Here is a 26,057-nt window from a genome sequence, read left to right on the forward strand (position 1 = left end):
GCATTCGCGGATGATGTGTTGTTTTACCTCTCCGACTCTAGAATTTCAATGCCAAATCTGTTAAAAGTTATTAAAGACTATGGAGAATTATCTAATTTTAAAATTAATCCGTGGAAATCAGAAGTATTAAATGTAAATGTCGAGCCGAAAGAAGAACAGAATATCCAGAAGGAATTCCCCTTTATATGGAAGAGGGAAATTAAATATCTAGGGGAAAAGGGGGGACCTATGTCGAACGCAAATGTAAACAAGATGGTCTCTGGATATATTGGTATGGGTGGGATGGGGGAGAATATGGACCCTCTCTCTCTCTCTTAAGGGTTATATAACATATTCATGGAGATTACAGAGATGAGCAGGTTTTATGTTCCCCTTTATCTCACTTTTTTTTTTTCTTATTCTTTCCCTTCTTTTTTTGTTTGTAATAAAACTGTGGAAACGAAATAAATAAATACAAAAAAAAAAAATGTTTTTAAAATTTTAATAAGGCACTTCTTTTTTAATCAAAGTAAACACTATTGCCCATTCTATGATGTGTTGAAGGCAGAAAAGTGCATGCAGAAATGTGGAGCATGCCACCATGCAAGCAATGAAAGGATTCCATTCATTAATTCCTGACATATACTGAAAAAAATACAGGTTAATTAGACCTACATGTTTCAGTGAACAAATACGAACGGGCCCGGAGCTTCATTTACATCGCTTGGCAAAACTCTTCTAATTTAGGATTAGCAGCTGCTTCACACTTTTTTATCCTCTGATACCTGAATACATAACAAACACAAAAAAGTTAGATGTAGTTACCAAATTACCCAGGGTTTTGTAATTTGCATATATAACATCAAAAAGGTGACATACCCTGTGTTTGAGATAAGACAGGTAGACATCCCAGCCCAGGGCTATGAAATTAACGTACATTACCCGGTACTTAGTAGGTAAGAAATAAAAGTTAATTAATTGGGCTGGTGGCCACACACACCATTCTGCCTGCAAGTAATAAAACAAAAATATTAAAAAATATTTTAAGTAATTACACATAAACCCCCACCCCATGTACACATATATTGTGTACAAGTAGTATGTAAAGGAAGCTTATATAAAGCATTTGCTACGCTTTCTAGCAACATAATTTAGTCTTTAAAGCAACTTTCAGCTCTGGTTTGGGAATGTTAAACATAAATCCTAGTATTTATTACCACAATCATATAAGTCACTGCCAGCCCCTCTATTATAACTAGTCCTAATACCGAGGGTAAATGTTTCATGAAAACAAAGCTTTTAAATACCATTTTAGAGCGATCTTCAGGCCGGTCGCGTGACTCCTGACCAGTCTCCTACTCCGATCCCCGGCCTACAGGAGGAGGGCCAGAGGTCTCCCTCTGACATCAGCCGGGGAGGTCACGTGGCTGCTCAGCCCCTCCTGCTGTAGCCTTGGGATCAGAGTAGGAGACCGGCCAGGATGGTATTTACAAGCTTCTTTTTCAGAAAAAACACTTACACCGTGTGTTAGGACTAGTTATAATAGAGGGTCTGGCAGTGACGATTATCATGGTCAGTGCAGAGAGGGGTACACAGGAAGTGGCAGGGTTAGCCAGGTTTTTTTTACAGTTTATAGAGGGGCAGATTAGACAGCACACGTACTGTGCTGTTTAATCTGCTATAAGGGAACAAGATCTTTATTTTTATTTTTTTTAGGGTTACAAACACTTCAGTGGGAAAGCTGGTTTTTACTTTGAATTGCTGGAAGGGTTTAGTACAGTGTTTTTCAACCTTTTTTCAGTCAAGGCACCCTTTAAAAATTATGGACAGTCTTGAGGCACCCGATTCTAAAATATAAAAGCTATTCTAAAAGTTTTACCGTATTTGCCGGCGTATAAGACGACTGGGCGTATAAGACGACCCCCTATTTTTCCAGTGAAAACTTAGGTTTTGGGCTATACTCGCCGTATAAGACTACCCCCTTCTGAGGCAACACCATTAAAAAAAACTTCAGCCTTAACATCAGATTTGATTTAAACAGAGTCATTTTAATGAACCATCAAAAAAAAAAAAACATCAGACTTAACATCAGATTTGATTTAAACACGGTAATTTTTATGAAAATGGTTGACTTTCTGTTACTCAAAATCCTTCAAAATCCTCTTCATGTTCATCCTCTGACATCATAAGTTCATCAATGACATCTTGTGGTACAGTAAGACAATCATCATATGGATCCAATTCCACATCAGATGGTGTGGCTTCAGCTTCGGCTTCCTCTTCATCTTGCCACAAGTCATCGTCCTCCATACCATCCAATGAATTTGATATGCCACACTTCTTGAAAGACTTGATGACTTTTTCTGCATCAATATCATTCCAGGCTTTTATGACAAAGGTGCACAAAACATCCAACTGTGGAGCACGCATGTTTCCTCCTTTTGTGAATGATTTTTCGCCGCTAACCATCCACTCATTCCACTGTTCTCGAATTCGATCTTTAAATGGCTTGTTTAGGCACACATCCAGTGGCTGTACCAACGATGTCAATCCTCCAGGAATAACCGCGGCATCTGTGTTTATTCTTTTCAGCCTTTCCTTTGTGCTGGGAGTTAAATGAGCCCTGAACATATACCACACCAGTAGGCTACATTCTCGACGAAGTCAACCTGGTCGTCTACTCCATACATTTTCAAGCCATAGCTTTACCCCTTCTTCATCCATCCAGTCTTTTTCATTCACATGTACAAAAACTCCAATGGGGAACTTGATTTTCGGCATTGTTTTTCTTTTGAAAATAATCATGGGTCTTAGTTTGGTACCATCAGCTGTACATGCTAGTACCACTGTAAAACTGGACTTCTCATGTCCTGTTTTAAATTAACACAGTTTTGGCACCTTTTGAATTGACGGTTTTATTTCCAACCATATCGAAACTCATAGGAGTTTCATCCATATTTCCAATCTGACTTAACGCATAGCCATGTTTCTTGCGCTGCTCTATTACATATCAATGGAAATTGCTAACTTTGCCATCGAGATCTGCAGGTAATTTTTGTGCAATTTTTTCTTTTGCCTCAGTACCAAATCATGCCTTTCCAAGAACCTAGAATACCAGAATATAGTGGCCTTAAATCCTTTGCTGTGATCTGGGTTAGATTTGGCCCACTGAAGTGCAAAGATCCGTATGCTGTTTCGTGTCACTACAAAACCATTGTGACGATGCTCATGCACCATGTCTGCTACATGCTTCTCGAGTTCTTGCCAATGTGGGGTGCCTCTTCTTAATGCACACTTAGCCCTTGGCATACTCTTTAATGCATCTTCCTTTGCTCAAGTCTCGGATCATCTTTTCCGTTACTCCATATTGTCTTGCAGCAGCGCAGTTATTATTTTCCTTGGCAAAGTTTACAACTTTGAGCTTGAAACTGGCTTCATGTTTCCTTCTCCTTGCTGGAGCCATGCTGGGGCCCTGTCTATCAGCCATTTCCCACTACAGGAAATCTAAAATCTGTCAGGTATTGTAATCTGTCAGGTATTACGCCATCACTTTTATGTAATCAAAATGGAAACTGGTGAACTACAAGTCCCAGAGATCCCACAATTGGTAACGTACCGGTAGGTAGCAACAATGACTCCTCTCCTCCAAAGCACCATAAATCATACCAGTATTTTATATGAAGAGGAGATCTGGAGTTGGATGTGCAGTACAGTATATATGATGCTTTGTTGCTTTGTTAGTAGGTACAGTACGGTATGGTATATATGATGCTTTGTTGCTTTGTTAGTAGGTACAGTACGGTATATATGATGCTTTGTTAGTAGGTACAGTATGGTATATATGATGCTTTGTTAGTAGGTAAAGTACCGTATACTGTACCATATACTGTATATGATGCTTTGTTAAGTAGGTACAGTATTATGATGGTTACTGCAAGCTTGCCAAGTTGTCACTTCCTCACTGGTAAAAGGTTAGGTTACTGATAGGGCTTTTAAATCACAGGAAGAAGTGTACCATACAGTATACCGGTATTATTTTGTATATCCGAATACAGTGTGAATACTGAGCCAATCACAGCAGGCAATGCATTTTAATATCTCTTGGATGGATGCAAAGCCTGCTCGGATTGGCAGAGGCTGTGACATCATCAGCCCGCGCCGCTACGACTCATGCCTGCTCGAAATGGAGAAACAACCTGCCAATCCGAGCAGGCTTAACAGGCTCTCTGCATCAGCAAAACAGTGCATCGCCCGCCAGGATTGGCTCAGCAGCGCACAGTGTATGGATACAGCGCACTCGGCGGCCTCTTCACCCGGTCCCGAAAACCGGACTGTTAATACTTCAATCTGGTGGCCTCTACCCCATTTACTGAGCAGGTACACCTGCCTTGCAGCCTCTGCACCCGGCGTATAAGACGACCCCCGGTTTTTGGCTGTGTAATTCGGGTGTAAAAGGTTGTCTTATACACCGGCAAATAAGGTACATAATGCAGCAACATCCACAAGTCCAAGTAGGACACCCAACATTAAAAGTGATTTATTCTTCCAATGCAAATATACTTTTGCAAACTGGTACTGATTAGAATTCCAATGTTTCCCTTCTCCCTTCGTTTTTCTCTGACCCTCACCGCTGATGGAGAGGAGCAGGAGAGAGTCAGACAAGGATGCTATGCAGGCGACTGACATCCTCCTCATCAATTGATGATGCCATTAGTCATTAGGACGTAGACAGCTAAAAGGATGTAATGGTGCACAATGAAAACCTGTGACTTTGTGTAACTAAAAAGACAGTCTTCATTCACACATCGGCTTGTGGACAATTTTTGGGAAATTTTTAGGCATTTTGCCAAGGCACCTCTGAAGAAACCTCAAGGCACCCTGGTTGAAAAAGCCTGGTTTAGTAAGCTTTAACGCTACACGAAACTTATGGAAATCCTGTTTGACCACTTTTATACCAGGGTAATTTTTTATTAAAATTTGCATTTTTTTTGCCAGAAAATTGCTTTAAGCCCCCAAACAGTTATATACATTCTGAAAGCAGAGGCCCAAATGGAATAAATTGGTAGCATATTTTTATCAAACGCATATCTTTAAAAAAAAAAAAAAAAAAAAAGTATTCAATTCATTTGGTGCAAACAAAAACACAATATAATACCCAATTTCAGCATAAAATTTTAAAGATGGAGTTGTGTCAAGAAAATGATTACCAAGTGAGACAAGCCCAACTGCACATGGAATCACAAAAACTATGGACTGAATATTGTGCTTACACAACATTTTAAAAGCCTTTACAGGTAATCTAATTAGAGGTAGGAGCCTAACATGTTTTTATTAATTTTATAATTCAAACTTTTTTAATAAATAGAATTTTTTTAAACATTTTTGCTATCATAAGGGGGCTAACAAATCCTCTATGTGACTGCAAGGGCAGGGGACAGGTCCTCTTTAAGCAGACATCAGGGTTCTATTAGATCAAGTCACCACTGCCCTTCACTACAGCTAATCAAGCACAGATTATGCTTAACCACTACAATACAGGGCACTTTTGCCCCCTTCCTTCCCAGACCAATTTTCAGCTTTCAGCGCTCTCACACTTTCAGTGACAATTGCGCGGTCATGCTACGCTGTACCCAAATGAAATTTTTATAATTTTGTTTGCACAAATAGAGCTTTCTTTTGGGGGTATTTATTCACCAGTCCGTTTTTTTATTTTTTGCGATATAAGCAAAAAAAGAGCGGAAATTTGGAAAAAAAAAAAAAACAATATTTTCGTCTTTATATTTTAAAATAAATCCAATAAAATCGAATTTTGTCATAAATTTAAGCCGAACTGTATTCTGCTACATGTTTTTGGTAAAAAAAATTCCAGTAGGTGTACAATAATTGGTTGGTGTGATCACGGACATATGTACGCAAATTATCATGTACAGATGTGTGCAGATAATCATTGGGACATGTGATTTTAGTCGGACATATGTGGGGACATGCGTGTTTTGGGGACATTGTGTGAGGACATTGTGCGTTTTTTAGACTGTGTGTTTACACTAGACTGGTGATCAGTGAGTAAAAAGCTGTAAAAAACAGCTCATACTCACTGATCACCAGCCGGCTGCAGCGATCTTGCTCTCCTCTCCTCAGCGACAACTTCCGTGTGAGGAGAGCCAATTGCCTAGCAACCGGCTGTTTGTTTACATCATGTGACGGCTGTGATTGGACACGATCATCATGTGATCAGGAGGGCCAATCACAGAACCCTCCTGCCGATCGGAGATGTGCCGCGTCCAGGTGACACGAGCGCATCGGGATTGCGCTGCTGCGCAGGCACGCTTACGTGATCCCCCACCTTCTGAAGGACGTTCCTGAACGTCCATTTAGGAGAGAGCTCCCACCTGGCTGTATATGTACATTGGCTGGGTGGGAAGCAGTTAAATAGCTGCTTTCCCAGCTACAGTAGCCAGGAAATTACAAAATCCATGTTCCAGGTTCCTTAGTCGCAAAGGAGATCAGAGAACAGATGTTTCCCAAGCTCCTCCTGCTCTCCATGCTGAGACATTTCACCGTGTTGCTGGACCAGCCAGAGTAATGCGGAGCCTGGAACCATCAAAGGTGGCACCATCAGAGTCCCATTAAAGTAATCACTTTTTCACAAAAGCCAATTGCCATTAGCATCCTCCTCCTGAAAATGCTAGCTGCCTGCCGGATCTATTTTTTTTTTTTTTTCGGGGGGGGGGGGGGGGGGGGTTAGGTGTTGCTATTACTACACAACACATAGTTGATCTGAGACAGAAAAGTTTAGCTCTTCTGCAATATAGCATGCGATGATGCCTTGTGCTCAAGAACTATTACTTTTCAAGAAAAGTACGTGGGTGTATGAACTGAATATGTTTTTAGAATCAACAAAGTCTTGTTTTAAGTATGCACATTTTTCAGCTGGGTTGGATTTATTTAGGGTTAATTTGGCCATCCTTGCAAAACCCACCTTGTACATTTCCCAAAATTTGCTTCGAAATTCATTCCAGCTTCCATTTAGAGTTTGTCCCTCCATGGAGCCAATACCTGTAATTAAAAACATAAAGGTTCATCTTTAAAAATACATTTCTTGGTATTCATTGGGGCTTTTTAGTCATGAGTGCAAGCTAAAATGGAATAAAGGCTTTAGGGTCCATTCACACCAGATGCAGTAGGACTGCGTTGGGCGGTTATTCCAGCATAGACCCACAGCATGACAACACAAAATGCCTTCTCTCCTGTGTGCCTGGTTCACACCACTGCGTTGAGGTGATGTGTAGACACAATGAGCGGAAAATAAAACTAGTGCATGCAGCGGCCAATTGAACTGTATGAGTGAAACCGCTTTAATTAGCTAGTTCATCATCTAGTTCAACCACTGGTTAAAAAAAAAAAAAAAAAATAGAAAAGTTTCATACACAGAACCCAATACCCACAGTTTATCCAGGGAAAGGCAACTCCCTCTCCTACAGTGCAAGGTCCAAATCCAGCTGTGTATAAAAATTTAAGTTAGACTTACCGGTAACTTTTTTTCCCAAGACAGCACCCGAGAGATCATGGCTCTTTGGAAAGGTGGCAACTCACCACAGGCGTTTGACCACTATTTAAGGTAGGTCAAATTGCACATTTGGAATAGTAAATTAATTCCCACTGCCAACATCACTCTGCTCCAATGGACCCTCCAGATGAAGCTAGGGCATAAAAATTGACTCCATGGGAGACAAGAGAGGAAGTCTCATAGTGTTGTATATTTAATAAAATTTAAAAGCAATGACAAAGTAGTAGGTTACACTCACGTGTAAAAGTGCCTCCCTGGCACTAAGGAAAACAGCATGTGCGGATCTGGCTGGTTCCTAACGCGGTAGCACGCATTCCATGTCCTGCTTGTAGGGTTAGAGCCTGGTGAGGGGTGACAAATAAGGACCCGGAAGTGACGAATCCTCCTCGCGTTAGGAACCAGACAGATCCGCACACGGTTTTCCCTAGTGCCAGGCAGGCACTTTTACATGTGAGTGCAACCTACTACTTTGTCATTGCTTTTAAAGTTTATTAAATATACTACACTATTCTGTTAAAAAAAATAAAACTAATAAAAATTATAATATATATATATATATATATATATATATATATATATATATATATATATATATACACACACACACACACACACACATACATACATACACACACACACACACTACACACTCTTGTATCCCGCTCATGTGAACCCCCCAACCCTGGGAGCTAGCATCCTTCGCTAACCTTACTTGGACCAGGAAGTACCATAACAGACTTGCTGAAAACCTTGTCTGGTTCTTCCACCACCAAAGACTCCTTTTCCCTTGCTGGTGATCCCAGGCTTTTAACAAGAAACTTTGCAGGGGTCTAAAGTGAAGTCTTGCCCACTGAATTGCAGGTATGGAAGAGGGCAGGGTTCCCAATGCTGACATGATCTTCCTGATGGGCAGGAGATGACTGGACTACAACGATACTACGTCCATGAGCTTTTTTCTCCTTTTCTTCTGGAAAAAAGATCTTTTGCTCCACTGAGTTGATACGGTACCTCAAGAATAACACCTCCTATGAGAGAATTAGATTCAACTTCTGGAGGTTTAAGGTCCATCCTATGGACTCTAGGTGAGCCTGAGCTCTGATCAGGTAACAGGTATTTCTCTGGTTTGAGCGAAAAACAGCAGATTGTCCAGATAAGGAATCACTGAGATTCCTTCTAGACGCAAAAGTGCCAATGCTTCAGCCATCACCTTCATAAAAACTCTTGGGGCCGATAACGGGCCAAATGGAAGTGCTCTGAACGGCAGGTTTAACACCTTCTTCCCTACCTTCAATGCCAACCTCAGATATTTTTGGGACCTGGCAGCAATAGGTATATGGAGGTAGGCATCCTGTAACTCTACTGATGCCATGTAGCACCCTTGGTTCAGGAGGTTTTTGAGAAGATGGAATTCATCCAAAATCTTCTTTACCAAGCGATTTAGCACCTTGAGATTTAGGATGGGACGGAACTTTCCTGAGGGTTTCTGAACGAGGAAAACCTGGAAGTAGAAACCCTGGAAGAACTCCCTTGTAGGGACCAGAACAATGACTCTCTGTGATCTTAGTTCCTGAATTAGGGACTTCATGGTGAGAGCCTTGGTTGGATCCCTTGGGGCGTTTGTCACCAAAAATCTTCTTGGAGGTTCTTCAATGAATTCTATCACATAACCCTGGGAGAGAACTCCTAGAGTCTTCCCCTGACTGGGAGGAAGGAGTCACTGCGACTTTCCGAAAGTCGCAGGAGGATTGAAGAGCACTCCACTCCTACATTTGGGCTTTTGGAAAGACCATGGCTTCCTTTTACCTTCCGTTTTACCTTCCTGCTGCCCTTTCTGAGGCCAAAAAAAAAAACGCTTACGCATCTGCACCTTCTTTTTCTTGACTGAAAACGATTTCTTCTTATCGGCTGTGCGGTCAAGAATGGATTCTAATTCTGAACCAAACAGCAAGGGGATGCTACACAGCCTGTTTGATGCTGCGTCTCCAGACTAGGTTTTTAGCCATAAGGCCCTCCTAGCAGAGTTTGTTAATGCTGCGGACCTAGCCGACACACACATATGGACTCTGCTGAAGCATCCGCAATGTATGACACTGCTGCAGATAAGGTTGTAAAGGAGTCCAAAATCTCCTGTTTCGGGAATCCACAGTAATATGGTATTTTTTTTTTTATTCAGTGCTCTAAATTCCTAGCAATGCATGTTGTTGCCATTGCCAGCTTCAGATTGATCATAACCGATTGGCAGGCTCTTTTATGGAGTAGATCCAGCCTCTTATCCATGGGCCGCTTTAGTTTACCCATATCTTCAAAAGCAAGGTCGGTTGACTCCGAAACCTGCAAGAAAGCGAAATCCAGTTTTGGGACCTTGTTCCAGATGGAGTCTTTTGTGGCAGAGAAAAGAATGGTTTCCTCTTTGGCTCCAGACATTATTTTTTAATCATGTCTGTGATTATTGAATGGACCGGAAAAGTGTGGCCTTTGGAGTCTCCTAGACCTGCGTACATGCGGTCGTGCAGAGAGCTCCTTCTTCTCCTCTATCCCCAAGGTAGCGTGGATTACTTTCAGGTGTCACCCTACCTCTTCCAGGGATATCTTGTACTTAGGAGGTGGCATCTGCCTAATTTTCCTCTTCCCCAGAATCTGTCCCCTCTTGAGAGGGGGAAACAGGTTCTTGAGAAGTATCCTGGGAGGCCGGACCTCCCACCTCTATCAGAGAAGCCCTCCGAGACTCCGATAATGGCTGTAGAGCCCTGGGTTCCCCTGAGGATCCTGGCTCTTCTCTCAGGTTTGCCTGGAAAGCTTGGAAGATGGCCCAGAGCTCATTCTTAATGGTTGTATCCAGATCGCCACAAATGGATGGAAACTCCTCCTTGACTAAATCAGAGATACTATCTGCACATGAGGCTTTGTCCAGGATTCGCTTAACTCTTCCTTGCAAAGAGGGTGCCTCCGCACACCGACCATCTGCAAAGAAAATTGGGCAGCACTCCCAGGCAGTACAGCACGGAAGGGGGAGAGGGAGCCAATGGGACCATCAAGAAAGAGGCAAGTGAGAGGATCACATCTCCTGCAGATGAAGAAAACAAAAAGGACAGGTGAGAACCTTTTTGTCTCCCAGGATAGCCCCGAGAGATCATGGCTCCCACCAGAGGTGTTCCTCCGGCTAGAGGAAACACCAAAAACTGAAGGAAACTGCGTGGAGGCCTCCTATTAAAGCTTTGGATGATGAGGTGTTTCCTGTTGTGGGAGGACCCATGATCTCTCCTGTGCTGTCCTGGTAGTATTTTTGGGAAAAAACAATAAATTATTCCCTGGATCAACAATCTCTGGTGTTATTACCTGTAAATGTTAACCACTTGCCTACTGGGCACTTAAACACCCCTCCTGCCCAGACCAATTTTCAGTTTTCGGTGCTCTCACAATTACTCAGTCATGCAACACTGTACCCAAATGAATTTTTTGTCCTTTTTTTTTCCCCACAACTAGAGCTTTCTTTTGGTGGCATTTGATCACCTCTGGGTTTTTTATTTTTTGTGCTATAAATGAAAAAAGACTGAAAATTTTGGGGAAAAAAAAACGAATTTTTCTTTGTTTCTGTGATAAAATTATGCAAATTAATTTTTCTTCATAAATTTTGGCCACAATTTATACTGCTACATATCTTTGGTAAAAATAACCCACATTAGTGGATATTATTTAGTCTTTGTGAAAGTTAGAGTCTACAAGCTATGGTGCGAATTATAAAAAATTGATCACATCTGATGTACTGGTGGCCTATCTCATTTCTTGCGACCCGAACAAGCCAGGAAAGTACAAATACCCCCCAAATAACCCCTTTTTGGAAAGTAGACATTCCAAGGTATTTAAAAAAAGGCATAGTGAGGTTTTTGGTGTTGTAATTTTTTCCCACAATTCTTTGCAAAATGAAGATTTTTTAGTTTTTTATTTTGTTCCCACAAAATTGTCATTGTAATAGGTTATTTCTCTCACATGGCATGTGTATACTACAAATAATTCCCCAAAATACATTCTGCTACTCCTCCTGAGTATTATGATACCACATGTGTGGGACTTTTTCACAGCCTGGCCACTTAGAGAGACCCAACATGCAGGGAGCACCATCACGTGTTTTAGGAGCATAAATTACACATCTAACTTGTTGACTACCTATTACACTTTTGAAGGCCGTGGAGCACCAGGACAATGACACGTGACACTGACGTGGCACTGATGGCATGTGACACTGATGTCAGATGGCACTAATACGTGGCACAGATGACACGTGACACTGATGTGGCACTGATGACAGATGGCACCAATACGTGGCACTGATGACAGATGGCACCAATACGTGGCACTGATGACAGATGGCACCAATACGTGGCACTGATGACAGATGGCACCAATACGTGGCACTGATGACAGATGGCACCAATACGGGGCACTGATGACACGTGACACTGACGACACGTGACACTGACAGGTGGCACTGATACGTGGCACTGATGACACGTGACACTGACAGGTGGCACTGGGGACACATGGCACTAGGGACAGGTGGCACGGATAGGTGGTACTGGGCACAGATGACACTGTTAGGTGGCACTGGGGACAGGTGGGCATGTGTGTGTGTGTGTGTGTGTGTGTACTCACTGATGCTGCAGCACGCTGTCTCTGTGTGAGGAGGGGAGCCGACGATGAGAGATGATCTCATATGTTTACATATGAGATCACCTCTCATTGGACAGGCCGATCAAGTGCTAAATGGCCGCTGTGATTGGCCATTTAGCACGATCTGTGATTGGCTGTGTCCGAGGGACACAGCCAAAACTGAACTTCCCCGATGCGCGCCGCCGCGGGCACGCATTGGGAAAGTAAACAGGAGGATGTCCAGGGACGGCCTCCCGGCAGTTAGTGTCCGCTCTGTAGCCATCTTTTGGCTATAGAGCGGGCGCGAAGTGGTTAATATGCAGTTATATTGTTTATTTTTTTTTCACTTTTTGTTGCATCACACGTGTGATGTTAGAGAGTTTAACATATTCCCACTAGCTAATACTAAAGACTGTGTAAAGGGTTATGCCTAAAATCAACTTTTACAAGAGTGATTAGTCTTAATTTCCCTTTTGCATTTGCTCATAGGGGCTAAAATCTTCTGGTGAAATCACTGTCACCTTAAGTGGGAGAAAAGGTCCATATGAAATTTCACTGAAATTTGAAGAGAAGTAGTTTAACCCTAAACTGCGTACAGGGTTCTTTACTGTCAGAGCGTTAAGGTTGTGGAATTGGACAATAGAAGATTGGAAAAATGTTGCCTGGTCTGATGAGTCTCGATTTCAGCTGCGGCATTCAGATGATCAGGTCAGAATTTGGCATAAACAACATGAGAGCCTTGTATCAACGGTTTAGCCTGGTGATGGTGGTGTAATGGTGTGGGGGATATTTTCTTGGCACGCTTTGTGTCCCTTAGTACCAATTGAGCATCATTTAAATGCCACAGCCTTCTTGAGTATTGTTTCTGACCATGTCCATCCCTTTATGACTAGTCTACCCATCTTCTGATGGCTACTTCCAGCAGGATAATGCACCATGTCGCAAAGGTCAAATCATCTCACCACTGGGTTCTTGAACATGGCAATGAGTTTACTGTACTCCAATGGCCTCCACAGTAACCAGATCTCAAGCTAATAGAGCACCGGGAGATTTGCATCATGGATGTGCAGCCGACAAATCTGCAGCAACTGCGTGATGCCATCATGTCAATATGGACCTAAAAAGGTTCAGACACCTTGTTGAATATATGTAATGAAGAATTAAGGCAGTTCTGAGTGAAAGGAGGGTCCAACCCAGGACTAGCGAGGTGTACCTAATAAAGTGGTCGGTGAGAGTATATTGGGTGAGAAGCAGTTCTGAAGAGAACAAAAGCCTGTTGACATTGACTCCAACATTAATGCATGTATTTACTATAACGATCTTCACTGCTATGTTTAAGATATAGAAAATGTATAGAAATGCTTACCCAAGAAAAATATAACAGAAAGGATGGGTGATACCACGATCTGCTCCACAAGAACTTTCTTCACCACTGCTTGAATTGATGCACCCGGTAGTACCCGATCCAGCCAGATATACCAATAATGATCCACTGGACTCAAGCAAGTGCCAATAACAAACATCCTACCTGTAAAGGTATTTTATGCAGAAAAATATTAACTCAAAAAATGTAATTAAATCACATAATTAATCTGCAAATTCTCAATAGGAAATCACTATCACTTTATATACAATTATTTTCAATGGGCGCAAGTTAGAGTTGGGAGCTGTAGATTGTTGTGATGCATTAAGCCAGCCTTTCTCAACCTTTTCAACACAGAGGAACCCATGAAATAGTTCTCCGGTCTCGGGGAACCCCTGCTAAAAATGAGAAATCTACAACTCATGATACATTATTGTGATGGTCAGTGGGAAGAATGGTCCTTACATTTGTGGTCATTGGGAAGAATTACCTCCTTACAGATGGCTAATAAGATCAATAGTGTTGGTGGGAACATATCTGAGAGGCAGAAATGGCCCAATGCTGAAGGAACCTCTAGCAACCTCTGGAGGAACCCTGGTTGAGAATCACTGCATTAAGCTAAAGCTTTGTAAGTGTAGCGCTGGGCTCTTTAAAAAAAAATCCCAGCAGTGCTGACAAAATAAGCACAGAAAGGATTTTTGTCTTCTCTCCTGTGATGGACAGCTGCAGGGAGAGAGGGGACTGGACTGTGCCCTGACAACTGGACCTGCCCCTAGCAACCCTAGGAAAGGGGGACTACTGATAAGCCTAAGCCAGGCTGGTTCCTAATTGACTGTGGGACATTTTTCAGCCCCACCACCACTGAGAGAAGGAGGAGATCCATGTGGCATGCGACATGGCTCTGGGACCCATTTAACGAGCCTGGGAATCACTTGGGGAACAGAAGTGCCTGGCCAGTACAATATATCCCTGTGAAGTGTTCTGTGAGTAAAGAAACAGAAGTGAGAACATTCTGTGACTGCTATTACAGAGCCTGGGAGCTGAATTGTGCTGTGTGTGCCAAGAGAGTGTTAGCCTGGAAGTTTGTGTTATAGGTCTTAGGGCTGCAAGAAGCCACAGAACTGTTGTTATGACCTGCTGACCACATGCTGTTGCCAGAGGATCTGTTCTGTCAGGGTAAGTGTGCTGCACCTAAACTACGTACAAAACTGTGTGCAGGGACCAGGCTGTGGGCTGCTGCTATGCTGAACACTACTTAATGCAGTGAGGGAGGAGCTTACATTCCAGTGTGTTCCAGTTGCTCCCAGTGACCACGTATTCCAGCTACCTGCTAAAGCTGCAGAGCTGGCTCAAGAGGAAAGACCCTTTCACCAGCCACAGAGGAACCCCTCAGAACTAGAATCAGTAATTGCGGATTATCTACATCAGGGATCTTCAAACTACGGCCCTCCAGCTGTTACGGAACTACACGTCCCATGAGCCATTGTAAAACTCTGATATCCACAGATATGACAAGGCACGATGGGAATTGTAGTTCCTGAGTAACTGGAGGACCATCGTTTGGAGACCCCTGCACTACATAGTCCCACTGGCCAATGGTTAGGCAGAGAAACTCTGCATTAGGTAGTAGGTAGGCTGTATTGCCCTTTGTACTGCTGTACTGTGTTGGATTGTCATTCTGCAATTAGGCCCCTTTCGCATTGTAATATTTTTAGTGCCGCTTTACCATCATTTTATTGCCAATATTCAGCTGCTAGCGGGTTGGTTTTAACCCCCGCTAGCAGCCAAAAAAGGGTTAAATCGACCAATAAAATGCCGCCACAGCTGGGTTTTGCCGGCGGTATGACAGCGCTGCCCCATTAATTTCAATGGGAAGGAGCGGTGGAGTAGCGGTGAGTTCACCGCTCCTTCACTGCTCCAAAGAAGCTGCTGGCAGGACTTTTTCTGACGCCCTGCCAGGAGGGCTTTCACACTGAAGTGAATGGAGCAGCTATTTTAGGGCAGTTTGCAGACCCTATTTTTAAGGATATAGCGCCTGCAAAACGCCCCCAGTGTGAAAGGGGTCTTACAAGCCATTATCGCTCACTGGCACCTGTCTAGTACATTTGTGCACCAGTTGCTTCCCAGGTGGATGTGGTGAACAAACAGTGACCCTGTGAATTGTGTCACTTAATAAGGTGCCTACATTGCTATATTGTAAATTGTCGTTAATTAACCCATTCCTTTATAGGGCTTTGCCATTAAATAAAGCCTATTTAACCACTTGCCCACTGGGCACTTAAACCCTCTTCCTAACCAGACCAATTTTCAGCTTTTGGTACACTCACACCTTGAATGAAAATAACTCAGTCATGCAACACTGTACCCATATGAATTTTTTGTCCTTTTTTTCACACAAATAGAGCTTTCTTTTGGTGGTATTTAATCACCGCTGGATTTTATATTTCTGTGCTATAAATGCAAAAGGACTGAAAATTCTGTAAAAAAAAAAAAAAAAGTGTTTTTCTTCATTTCTGTTATAACATTAGTAATTTTAGTAATTGTTCTTCATAAATTTTGCCCAAAATTTATATTGCTACATATCTTTGGTAAAAATAATCCAAATCGGTGTATATGATTTGGTCTTTGTGAAAGTTATAGAGTCCACAAGCTATGGTGCCAATCTGAAAATTGATCACACCTGAAGTACTGATGGCCTATCTCATTTCTTGAGACCCTAACAAGCCAGGAATGTACAAATGCCCACCAAATGACCCTTTTTTGGAAAGTAGTCATTCCAAGGTATTTATTTAGCAAGATGCATGCAGAGTTTTTTGAAGCTGTAATTTTTTCCCCACAATTCAATGCAAAAATCAAGATTTTTGTTTTCTTTTTCACAAAATTGTTATATTAGCAGGTTATTTCTCACACACAGCACATGCATACCACAAATTACACCCCAAAGCACATTCTGCTACTCCTCCCGAGTATGGCAATACCACATATGTGAGACTTTTACACAGCGTGGTCACATAGAGAGGCCCAACATGCAGGGAGCACCATCAGGCGTTTTAGAAGCATAAATTACACATATAATTTCTTGACTACCTCTTGCAATTTTGATGGCCCTGGAGCACCAGGACAATAAAAACGCCCAAAATATGACCCAATTTTGGAAAGAAAACACCCCAACATATAATCTAATAATGAGGCATAATGATTCTTTTGAGCATGTCATTTTTTTCTACAAGTTTTTGGAAAATGTAGAAAGAAAATGAAAACGCATTTTTGTTTACACAATGTTGTCCATTTATAATATTTCTAACACACAGAATGTATATACCAAAAATTACATCCCAAAATAGATTCTCCTACTCCTCCTGAGTATAGCAATACCACGTGTGGTAGACTTTTCCACCACCTGGCCACATACAGAGGCCCAATATGCAGGGAGCACCATCAGGTGTTCTGGGGGCATAAATTTCAAATCTAATTTGACTACTCATTACACTTTTGTGAGGCACTGTAGTGGTATGGATGTGGCATGGATGAGAACTGATGTGGCATGGATTAGCATGAATGGGGATGGAAGAGACGTGGATGGGGATGGCTGAGCATGGTTGAGCCATGAATGTGCATGACCGAGTATGGCTGGGGATGACTGGGGATAAACGAGTATGGCGTGCATGGGATGGCCAAGTATGGATGGCATGCAAGGGATAGCTGAGTATGGATGGCATGCACGGGATAGCCGAGTATGGATGGCATGCACGGGATGGCCGAGTATGGATGGCATGCACGGGATGGCCGAGTATGGATGGCATGCACGGGATGGCCGAGTATGGATGGCATGCACGGGATGGCCGAGTATGGATGGCATGCACGGGATGCCTGAGCATCGGATGGCTGAGCATGGATGGATGAGTCCCCGAATTGTCACAGAGCAGCGCTGTGGGCACTACACATCCAGCCCACAGGGCTGCTGCACCCGATTTTTCCCCTTTCCCCTTGCACTGTAGCAATTGGTACAGAGAGGTGAGAGAAAAACCGGACATGACGCCAGCTTGTTTACAGCTTGTTTACAAGTGATCACATGGCAAATGCCGCTGTCAGCAGCTATTTACCGAGATCCGTGATGTGCCTCCCAGAGTTACTGAGCCACGCTAAAGCCATCATTCGGCTATGGCGCGGTTGTTAAGTGGGTAAACCTTCAAGGTGAGTCAGTGTTCTCGGGTCCAGGGAAGGGGAGAGTCAAAGGTGCAGGGCTGAAGGGACTCAATAACTGCAGGGGTAGCGCTACATGAGCAAAATAAAAGCAAATAGTTATTTTATATGGGAAACAATATATCACTATTTAGAAACCATCATGAAGGCTTCCATAGGTTCCCAGCATAGCAGTAGCTACAACATTAATTTCATTATAGTTCAGGCACAGTTGTCTCATTTATTTCTTTTTCCTTTTCAGCCATGTGATAATTGTTTTTTTGTTAAACAGTGGCTGACATCACGTTGCAAGGCAGCAGCTCCCCATATGGCAAGCTATCTGCAAACACAAGGCATCCCTGGCAAGCCAATGATGTACTATATACTCTGACAAGAAAACAAAGGGAGATCACAATTATCTATTCACTTTCCAGCAAGTCAGTTTTATTTCAGTATACATTATATTCTGCACAAACGTTTGGTGTTTATATGGGCAAATCAGTTTTTCAGTGATATTTCATTTTAGCTGCATTCGATTCATGTTAATTTTATGTTAACATTATCTTATTCCTATAAAAATGTGGTAATTATTCAGCTCCAAAAATATACCAAATTTTCCTAGAATGCCTACTTAGAAAATAAAACCAATCAAGCAGTGCACAACCTGGAGTATCTGTATTAGAATTTTAAGCCTGAAATCTAATCAGGAAGGAAGTTGCTTCCACATTGTAGATTACTTACTGATTAATTAGAAAATAAAAAATAATATAGCCCTTAATTGGTGTGTGGATGGGTAGCTTTTGTTTCAAACCTCGGCAGACAGATCAGATGCAAGTAAGAACAGAGTATTTTTATTTTTTTACCTGTCCTCTGCCAGTCTCGACTTTTCTCAGAATTTTTCCTGATCTCCCATGTCTGTTGAATAGAATCTGCAACAGCGAAAAGTATCCCACCGCTCACTGTGTTTGTCAGCAGCAAATTTTGCCCTTGAAACATTTTGTGCCAGCAGCCCGTAAACTGTTTCAATAATACCCTACCCTGGGGAGTCATTGTTTTTATAAATCTGCAACCAGCAAATAGGCATTGAGCAGGCAGAGATCACACTGTACACCTAAAGAAAGATACAAAATCACATAAAACTCAAATTAAAATCATGTAATAGAGTATTATTACACTTGAAAGAGCACATTTTCAGAAATCAAAAGTACATGGAAAAAAAAAAATCACAATTCTGATTTGCTATCAAAACAGACATGTACTTTTACAAATTCATCATCACAATGTCAACAAGACCCTGATCTTAGCCAGAACCCCCCCCCCCCCCCCCCCCCCACACACACACACACACACACACCCAAGTGGGTTATTATTATTATTATTATACAGCACTTATATCCAACAGTTTGTGCAGCACTTTAGAAGTGGCTCGGACCACACCTGCACAATAACCCTCCATATACTTGAATGAATTACATTTAAAGTGATTGTAAATCACTTTTTCTTCATTAAAAATAAGCATGTTATACTTACCTGCCTTTTGTAGTGAATTTGCAAAGGGCAGCCCCGATCTTCCTCCTCTTCTCGAGTCCCTTTTCTGTGATCCTGGCCCCTCCCTCCTGTCGGGTGTCCCCACAGCAAACAGCTTGCTATAGAGGCACCCAAGTCGAGCCACAGCTCCATGTGTCCATTCAGACACAGAGCCGCGGGACAGCCCTGCCCCCTCTCTCTCCTCATTGGCTCACTGACTTTGATTGACAGCAGCAGGAGCCAATGCCACCACACTGCTGTCCCAGCCAATGAGCTGGGGAGTCCCAGGCAGCCCAGACACTCCTGCAATATCCCTGCATCTAGATGGACCTCAGGTAAGTATTAGGGGAGCTGCTGTGCAGAAGGCTTTTTATCCTAATGCATAGATGTATGCATTAAGATAAAAAAAAAAAACCTTCTACCTTTACAATCCCTTTAAGTCCATGGGGAGTTAATGAAAACCTTTTCAAGAGCTGCTACCACTAAAACCACATCAATAAATTGTCTATACGTGCAATATAGGGAAGCGTTCCAGTGAACGTAAGTATACAGCAATTATTTAAAAAAAATGAAATGAAAAATAAATACACTAAAGCCTCCCCCCTAAAAAAAAAAAAAAAAAAAAAAAAAAAAAAAAGTCATGCAGCCACCACATTTTAGGACTGATAAGCTACAAGATATTCAATTCTTGTTTTGGGGTTCAATACCACTTTAAAGCATATGTCCACTTTTTCAGCCATATTAGAATGATATTTACTTTATATTTGTTACACACCTCGATTTACACAGCATAACCACCTAACGGTGATATTTCCTTCATAAATGTACAAATCTGCATTTTTTTGCTAGAAAATTACGTAGAACGCCATACTTTATATATTTTTAAGCAGAAGTCCTAGATAATAAAATGGTGGGTGTTGAAATCTTTTTATATCATATGATATTTGCACAGCAGCTTTTCAAACTAGGGCCAAAACAACTAATCGATTATGAAATTAATCAATTACTATTTTCATAATTGATTAATCGTCCAGTAACATAATGGGGTTAAAAAAAAACTAAAAAACTAAAATGAGCTCTTTATAGTACAAAAAGATCAAATAATTGCTACTGTAAATATTACTTTCACAATTCTACAGTATAAAGGGCTAATTTTAGTCTTTTTAACCCCATTATGTTACTAAACGTCTTAGACCTGGTTCACATCTATGTGTTTATTGGTGCTTTTTGTAGAAACGCACTACAGTTCATTTACATGGTATCCTATGGGACACGTTCACATCTGTGCTTTATTCAGCCGCTGCATATTTGGAAAGGGTCAGGGACTTTTAACGCAAAACAGTGCTTTTTTGGTTCAATGTACTTCATTGGAGAAGCTGCAGAAAAGAATGTAATGTTTTTTTGCAGCAATTTGTGTTTTTTAACCACTTCAGCCCCGGACCATTTTGCTGGTCAAAGACAAGACCACTTTTTGCGATTCGGCACTGCGCCGCTTTAACTGACATTTGCGCGGTCATGCGACGTGGCTCCCAAACAAAATTGACGTCCTTTTTTTCCCACAAATAGAGCTTTCTTTTGGTGGTATTTGATCACCTCTGATAAACGCATTATTTTTTACTTTTTGTTATAATAAATATCCCCCAAAAATATATAAAAAAACATTTTTTTCCCTCAGTTTAGGTCGATACGTATTCTTCTACATATTTTTGGTAAAAAAATAAATAAAAAAAAATCCCAATAAGCAATTATTGATTGGTTTGCGCAAAAGTTATAGCGTTTACAAAATAGGGGATAATTTTATGGCATTTTTCTTAATTTTTTTTTTTACTAGTAATGGTGGCGATCAGCGATTTTTTTTGTGACTGCGACATTGCGGCGGACACATCGGACATTTTTGACACATTTTTGGGACCATTGTCATTTATACAGCAATCACTGCTATATAAATGCAGTGATTCCTGTGTAAATGACACTGGCAGTGAAGGGGTTAACCAGTGGGTGGCAGTGTAGGGGTTAAGTGTTCCTAGGGGTGTGTTACTAACTGTGGGGGGCTGGGCTTTCATTTAGTGAACACTGATCTCTGCTCCAATCACATGGAGCAGAGATCAGCGTCACTAGTTGCTAGGGAGAATGGGGAAATGCTGTTTACAACGGCATTTCTCCATTCAGCCGCGTGTGAGACGATCGCGGGTATGCCCGCAGCGATTAAGTCTGCGGGACCCGCGACCGCGATGGCAGGGCGGCATTAAAGATTGGACGTACCTGTACGCCAATATGCCTGCCCGTGCCATTCTGCCGACGTACATCGGCGTGCGCCGGTCGGGAACCGGTTAATCTGCCCAAAAAAAATGCAAAAAACGCAAATTGCAGTAAAATCATGTGCGCAAAAATCAAAACGCACAGCAAAAAGCGCTGCAGAAACAGATCAAAAGCAAAAACTGCATAGGTGTGCACCGAGCCTTATGCTGGCCTCACAGATCAATTTTCAGGTGAGAATATTCAGATAAAAAGAATTTGTACATGAATGAAAGAATTTTGTTTGAAATTTTCACTTCATTTCTGAACAAAAACCACATTCACTGTCAGAAAACTTCTTGGTCAAAGGAATTTTTAATTTTCAAATTTTCTCATCACTGTGGATGAAAATGAACATCAATTTGACCCACTTTTTTTTTTTAAGGTTATTAACCAACTGATTGATTAATTGAAAAAATAATCGGCCAACTAATCGATTATGAAAATACAATTTTTTGGGAAAAACTACACCTATTTTAGTGTACACTAGAATTATTGTTAACACAAACACAATATAATAAACACCTTTTTTGCAAAATATAAAAGATGATGTTGCACCAAGTAAATAGGTATCAAACATTTTAGGCTTCAAAATTGTGCAGGCCCATGGAATGGCAAAAAAAACATGGTACATTGAAGATCACAATTCTCGTGGTGTAACATCATCTTTCACATTATACTGTTTCATTTTTTTTTTTATAAAATATTGCAACAACCGCCATTTTATTTTCTAGGGTCTCTGCTAAAAAAAAAAAAAAAAATTACTGATTTTAACTTGTAAGCAACAAGTGTCAGAAAAAGGTTTAGTCTTTAAATGGTTAAACTAACCTCATTTATAGACCTAAGTTCATCCTTTGATCTAAATTGTTACAATGTTTCTCTTTATCTCTGGCTAAGCTAAACTTGGCAGGCTGCCTGTTTTTTTATTTATTTTTTTAAAGCAACAAAGCTTTATTTTTAACGACAAAAATAACAGCTCTTAAAAGTTGTTCTAAAGGCAAAAGGTTTTTTTGTTTTTATTAAAAAAACCTTCAGTGTGCAGAAGCCCCCTTAATAATTGCCTGAGCCACATCCCGATCCAGCGATGTGCACGAAAAACTAGTGCCAGCACGGGGATGTGTGTGTGTAAACACACAAATCCCTGTTCTGCCAGGGGAGGAGATACAGATCGTCTGTTCCTACTAAGTAGGGACAACGATCTGGCTCCTCCTCTAGTCAGTCCTATCCCCTTACAGTTAGAAACACACCTAGGGAACACATTTAACCCCTTGATCGCCCCCTAGTGTAACCCCTTCCCTGCCAGTGACATTTACACAGCAATCAGTGCATTTTTATAGCACTGATAGCTGTATAAATGACACTGTCCCAAAAATGTGTCAAAAGTGTCCAATCTGTCCGCCGCAATGTCACAGTACCGCAAAAAAATCACAGATCACCGCCATTACTAGTAAACAAAAAATAGAATATATATTGGCCTAAACTGATGAAGAAATTCGTTTTCTAAAAACATTTTTGGGGACATTTATTATAGCAAAAAGTAAAAAAAATAGTTTTTTTTGTTTTTTTTAGGGCTGTTACTGATTAAAATTTTCGTGTTCGATTAATCGTGTTTTTTTTTTTTTAATCGATTAATTGACTAATTTCGATTAATTATAACGCACATAGAGATCCAACTACTTTTAGCTGATCTCCTTCTGCCACCATCATGCCCCTCTGCCTCCATCCATCCCCCCCTCTGCCACCATCCATCCCCCCTCTGCCACCATCCATCCATCTTCCTCTGCCACCATCCATCACTCTGGCTTGCCATCATCACCTGCTGTCACCGTCGTCAGTTTGGCTCTGGAATCTGAATGCAGGGCTCCATGTGCCGCTCAGCCTCCTGGCTGCTCTAGTGCTCCTGGATACAGTTTTAAAAACTGGCGATACTGGCGGGATGTGCTATTACATCACTCGCCTCGCCAGCATAGTGCGCCGCACAGCCTCTGTGAGATCCGCCCCCCGCCGGCCGAATACAGGATCTGGTTGACAAGCTCCGGAACTGCAAATGCACAGTTCCAAGCCAGAACGGTCACGGCTATGTGATGTCGATGTCTGTGACTCCCTGAAGACCGGAAGCCGGCAGAGAGATGAGTACCGATCAAAATAATTTTGATCGAACAAAAAAATTAACGATTAATTGAGGAATTAATCCTTAATTTCAGCAGCCCTATTCTTTTTAAATTGTCGCTCTTTTTTTGTTTATAGTGCAAAAAATAAAAACCGCAGAGGTGATCAAATACCACCAAAAGAAAGCTCTGTTTGTGGGGAAAAAAAGTTTGTTTGGGTAGAGCATTGCATGACCGCACAATTGGCAGCTAAAGTGGCGCAAACTGTTAAAAGTGCTTTGGTCAGTAAGGGGGTAAAATCTTCCAGGGCTGAAGCGGTTAAACTGAAAAAAAAGGTACCAGTTACTTACCGGTAACTGTCTTTCTGGGAAATCTTCCAGGACGGCACACCTGAGAGATGAGAGGCTCCTCCCTACAGGAAACACAATCAACCGACAGCTGTTTTAAGTCCCCACCCTTCCCCTTGATCCTCAGTTTGTAGAGAAGTAACTCCTGAACCAGGTTCACAAGGGAAATCATTCCTCATAGGTACTCACCTTCTAGTGTTCTAGAATTTTCCCTCCTCCAACGGGCGGGAAGTAGGCCTGCCGTCCTGGAAGATTTCCCAGAAAGACAGTTACCGGTAAGTAACTGGTACCTTTCTCAAGTCATCTTCCAGGACGGCACACCTGAGAGGATAAACAAGTACCTCAGGCCTACCTTAGGGTGGGGCCACTGCAAGACCCTCTTGACGAACCTTGGTTCTGCAGTGAGCTTTACCTCCACTCCATACGCTCATATGCTTGATGAAGGCATCTTAGCTGGATCATGCGGCTGATCTGCAGGTCTGCTCCACAGATGTTCCCGCCTTTTCCGCTTCGGATGCAGTATCTAGGTGAAATGGGCTCTTAAAAATGGAATCAGAAAACATGTTAAACTTGTAGGTTAGCAATCTCACACATCTAACAACCATGGCCTATTATGCCTGTAGGTGCTACTTAGAACCACTAAAAAGATAAACAAGAGACCTGTGTAAGACAAGGACACTACATTAATCAATAAGAGGGCCTGTCTTAACACTACCCGGTTGAGGGAAATAAAACTGCAACTGTTCCTTTTTATCTTTATGTCAGCAAAAGACTAAAGGGAAGCCTACTTAAGGGAAATAGATTAACAGAAGCTTGAACCCTGGGTTTAAGGCATGCCCAATCTATGTCCTTACACCTGAGAGCCTTCTTCAGGAGATTAAAGTCTCTAGCAGGAGTAGACTACCCATATTGCTACGTCTAGTTTTGCTAAAAGGGCGAAATGAAGGCCATGCACCGAGCCGAAACCTATTCGATCGGGTATACATCTTTATACTTCATCCTCAGGCCCTAATACTCCTCTGAACAGAACTCTCCAAGTTCTTACTAAACAGGGCGATTCATTATCCCCTTCCTCCAGTGTCCCATAACCCTACAGGGCTTCAACCCTAGGAAATGGTTCTGGCATCCCTGTATTATTAATATCACAAATAAAATGATCATAGATTGTGGGCACGGCACAATAGATTTAGACAAAAAGGACACAAGCATAGACAACAATGTTGTGTGCCTAAGTGTGACTAGCTAAACCAATATATCAAATATGGGAAGAGACCCAAATCTGAACCTCAATGTAGACAAACAGTCCTCACAGTCTAGTTTTCTGATGTGCTGCCAAGACGTAAAAACATTAAGACTTAAGCAAACCCTAAATGCTGCGTATTTCTTTAGTGCAGCTAGCTAGGTCATAACTGATATATAAATACAGAAAGGACAGGAACCCCCTTTACTGTTGTGTTTTATGTACAGCAAAACAAGGCTATAAACATAAAGACAGAAAGACCCAAACTTCTATGTTGTGTATTTCTGCCAAACCACCAAATACAGTTATAAGATTAATATGAACACCAACTCCCGTGTTGTGCATTTCTGCTATGCCACAGGGAAAAATACGGAACACAAGACAATCCTTTCTGTCATGCACTTCTGTAGTGTAGTTCAGATAGAACCAACACTAAGAAAGGACACAAGCAACCTGCAGCATTGTGTTTTTCTGAAACAGAAAGCACCAACAAGCTTCAATCTTGAGTATTTCTGCTGTGCAACAACATAAAAGCAGACACTGAGGAAAAAGACAGACAGCCTTTACAGCTGCAATCTTTCTGGTCTGCTGCAAAATAAAACAATAACTCCATGATGAGTATTCCTGCTGTGTAGCAAAACCTCAATCAGAAGGGACAGATAAGTTTAGGGTTCCCACACCCGTGCGACCCAACCTGCGACTTGGGACTGCAAGACGCATGAGAAGTCATATACTATGGCTTCCAATGGGTACCATTTGTGTCTGTGCGACACTAGCAGTCCCTGATTCCTGGATCCACAGA

General features: G+C 41.8%; 1 protein-coding gene across 4 annotated transcripts in view; it reads right to left on the reverse strand.

Moving 5' to 3' along the window:
- Positions 1-467: 467 nt before the first annotated feature.
- Positions 468-26,057, reverse strand: part of LOC143974705 (mpv17-like protein 2) — a 33,212-nt gene continuing 7,622 nt past the window's right edge. For 2 of the 4 annotated variants that reach the window (XM_077476332.1, XM_077476334.1), the window contains exons 2-6: positions 18,602-18,849; positions 13,560-13,721; positions 6,959-7,035; positions 859-987; positions 468-764 (exon numbers count right to left, since the gene is read on the reverse strand). In XM_077476332.1, coding sequence (XP_077332458.1) covers positions 741-764; positions 859-987; positions 6,959-7,035; positions 13,560-13,721; positions 18,602-18,788 — 579 coding nt within the window. In that variant the 5' untranslated portion in view covers positions 18,789-18,849 and the 3' untranslated portion in view covers positions 468-740. Of the gene's footprint in view, positions 765-858; positions 988-6,958; positions 7,036-13,559; positions 13,722-18,601; positions 18,850-24,367; positions 24,493-26,057 lie in introns of those variants that run through there. The other 2 variants (XM_077476335.1, XM_077476336.1) reach the window with 2 other exon arrangements.

This window comes from Lithobates pipiens, unplaced genomic scaffold (assembly GCF_037356315.1).
Source record: "Lithobates pipiens isolate NorthernLeopardFrog02 unplaced genomic scaffold, aLitPip1_a1.2 Scaffold_13, whole genome shotgun sequence".
Classification (NCBI taxonomy): domain Eukaryota; kingdom Metazoa; phylum Chordata; class Amphibia; order Anura; family Ranidae; genus Lithobates; species Lithobates pipiens.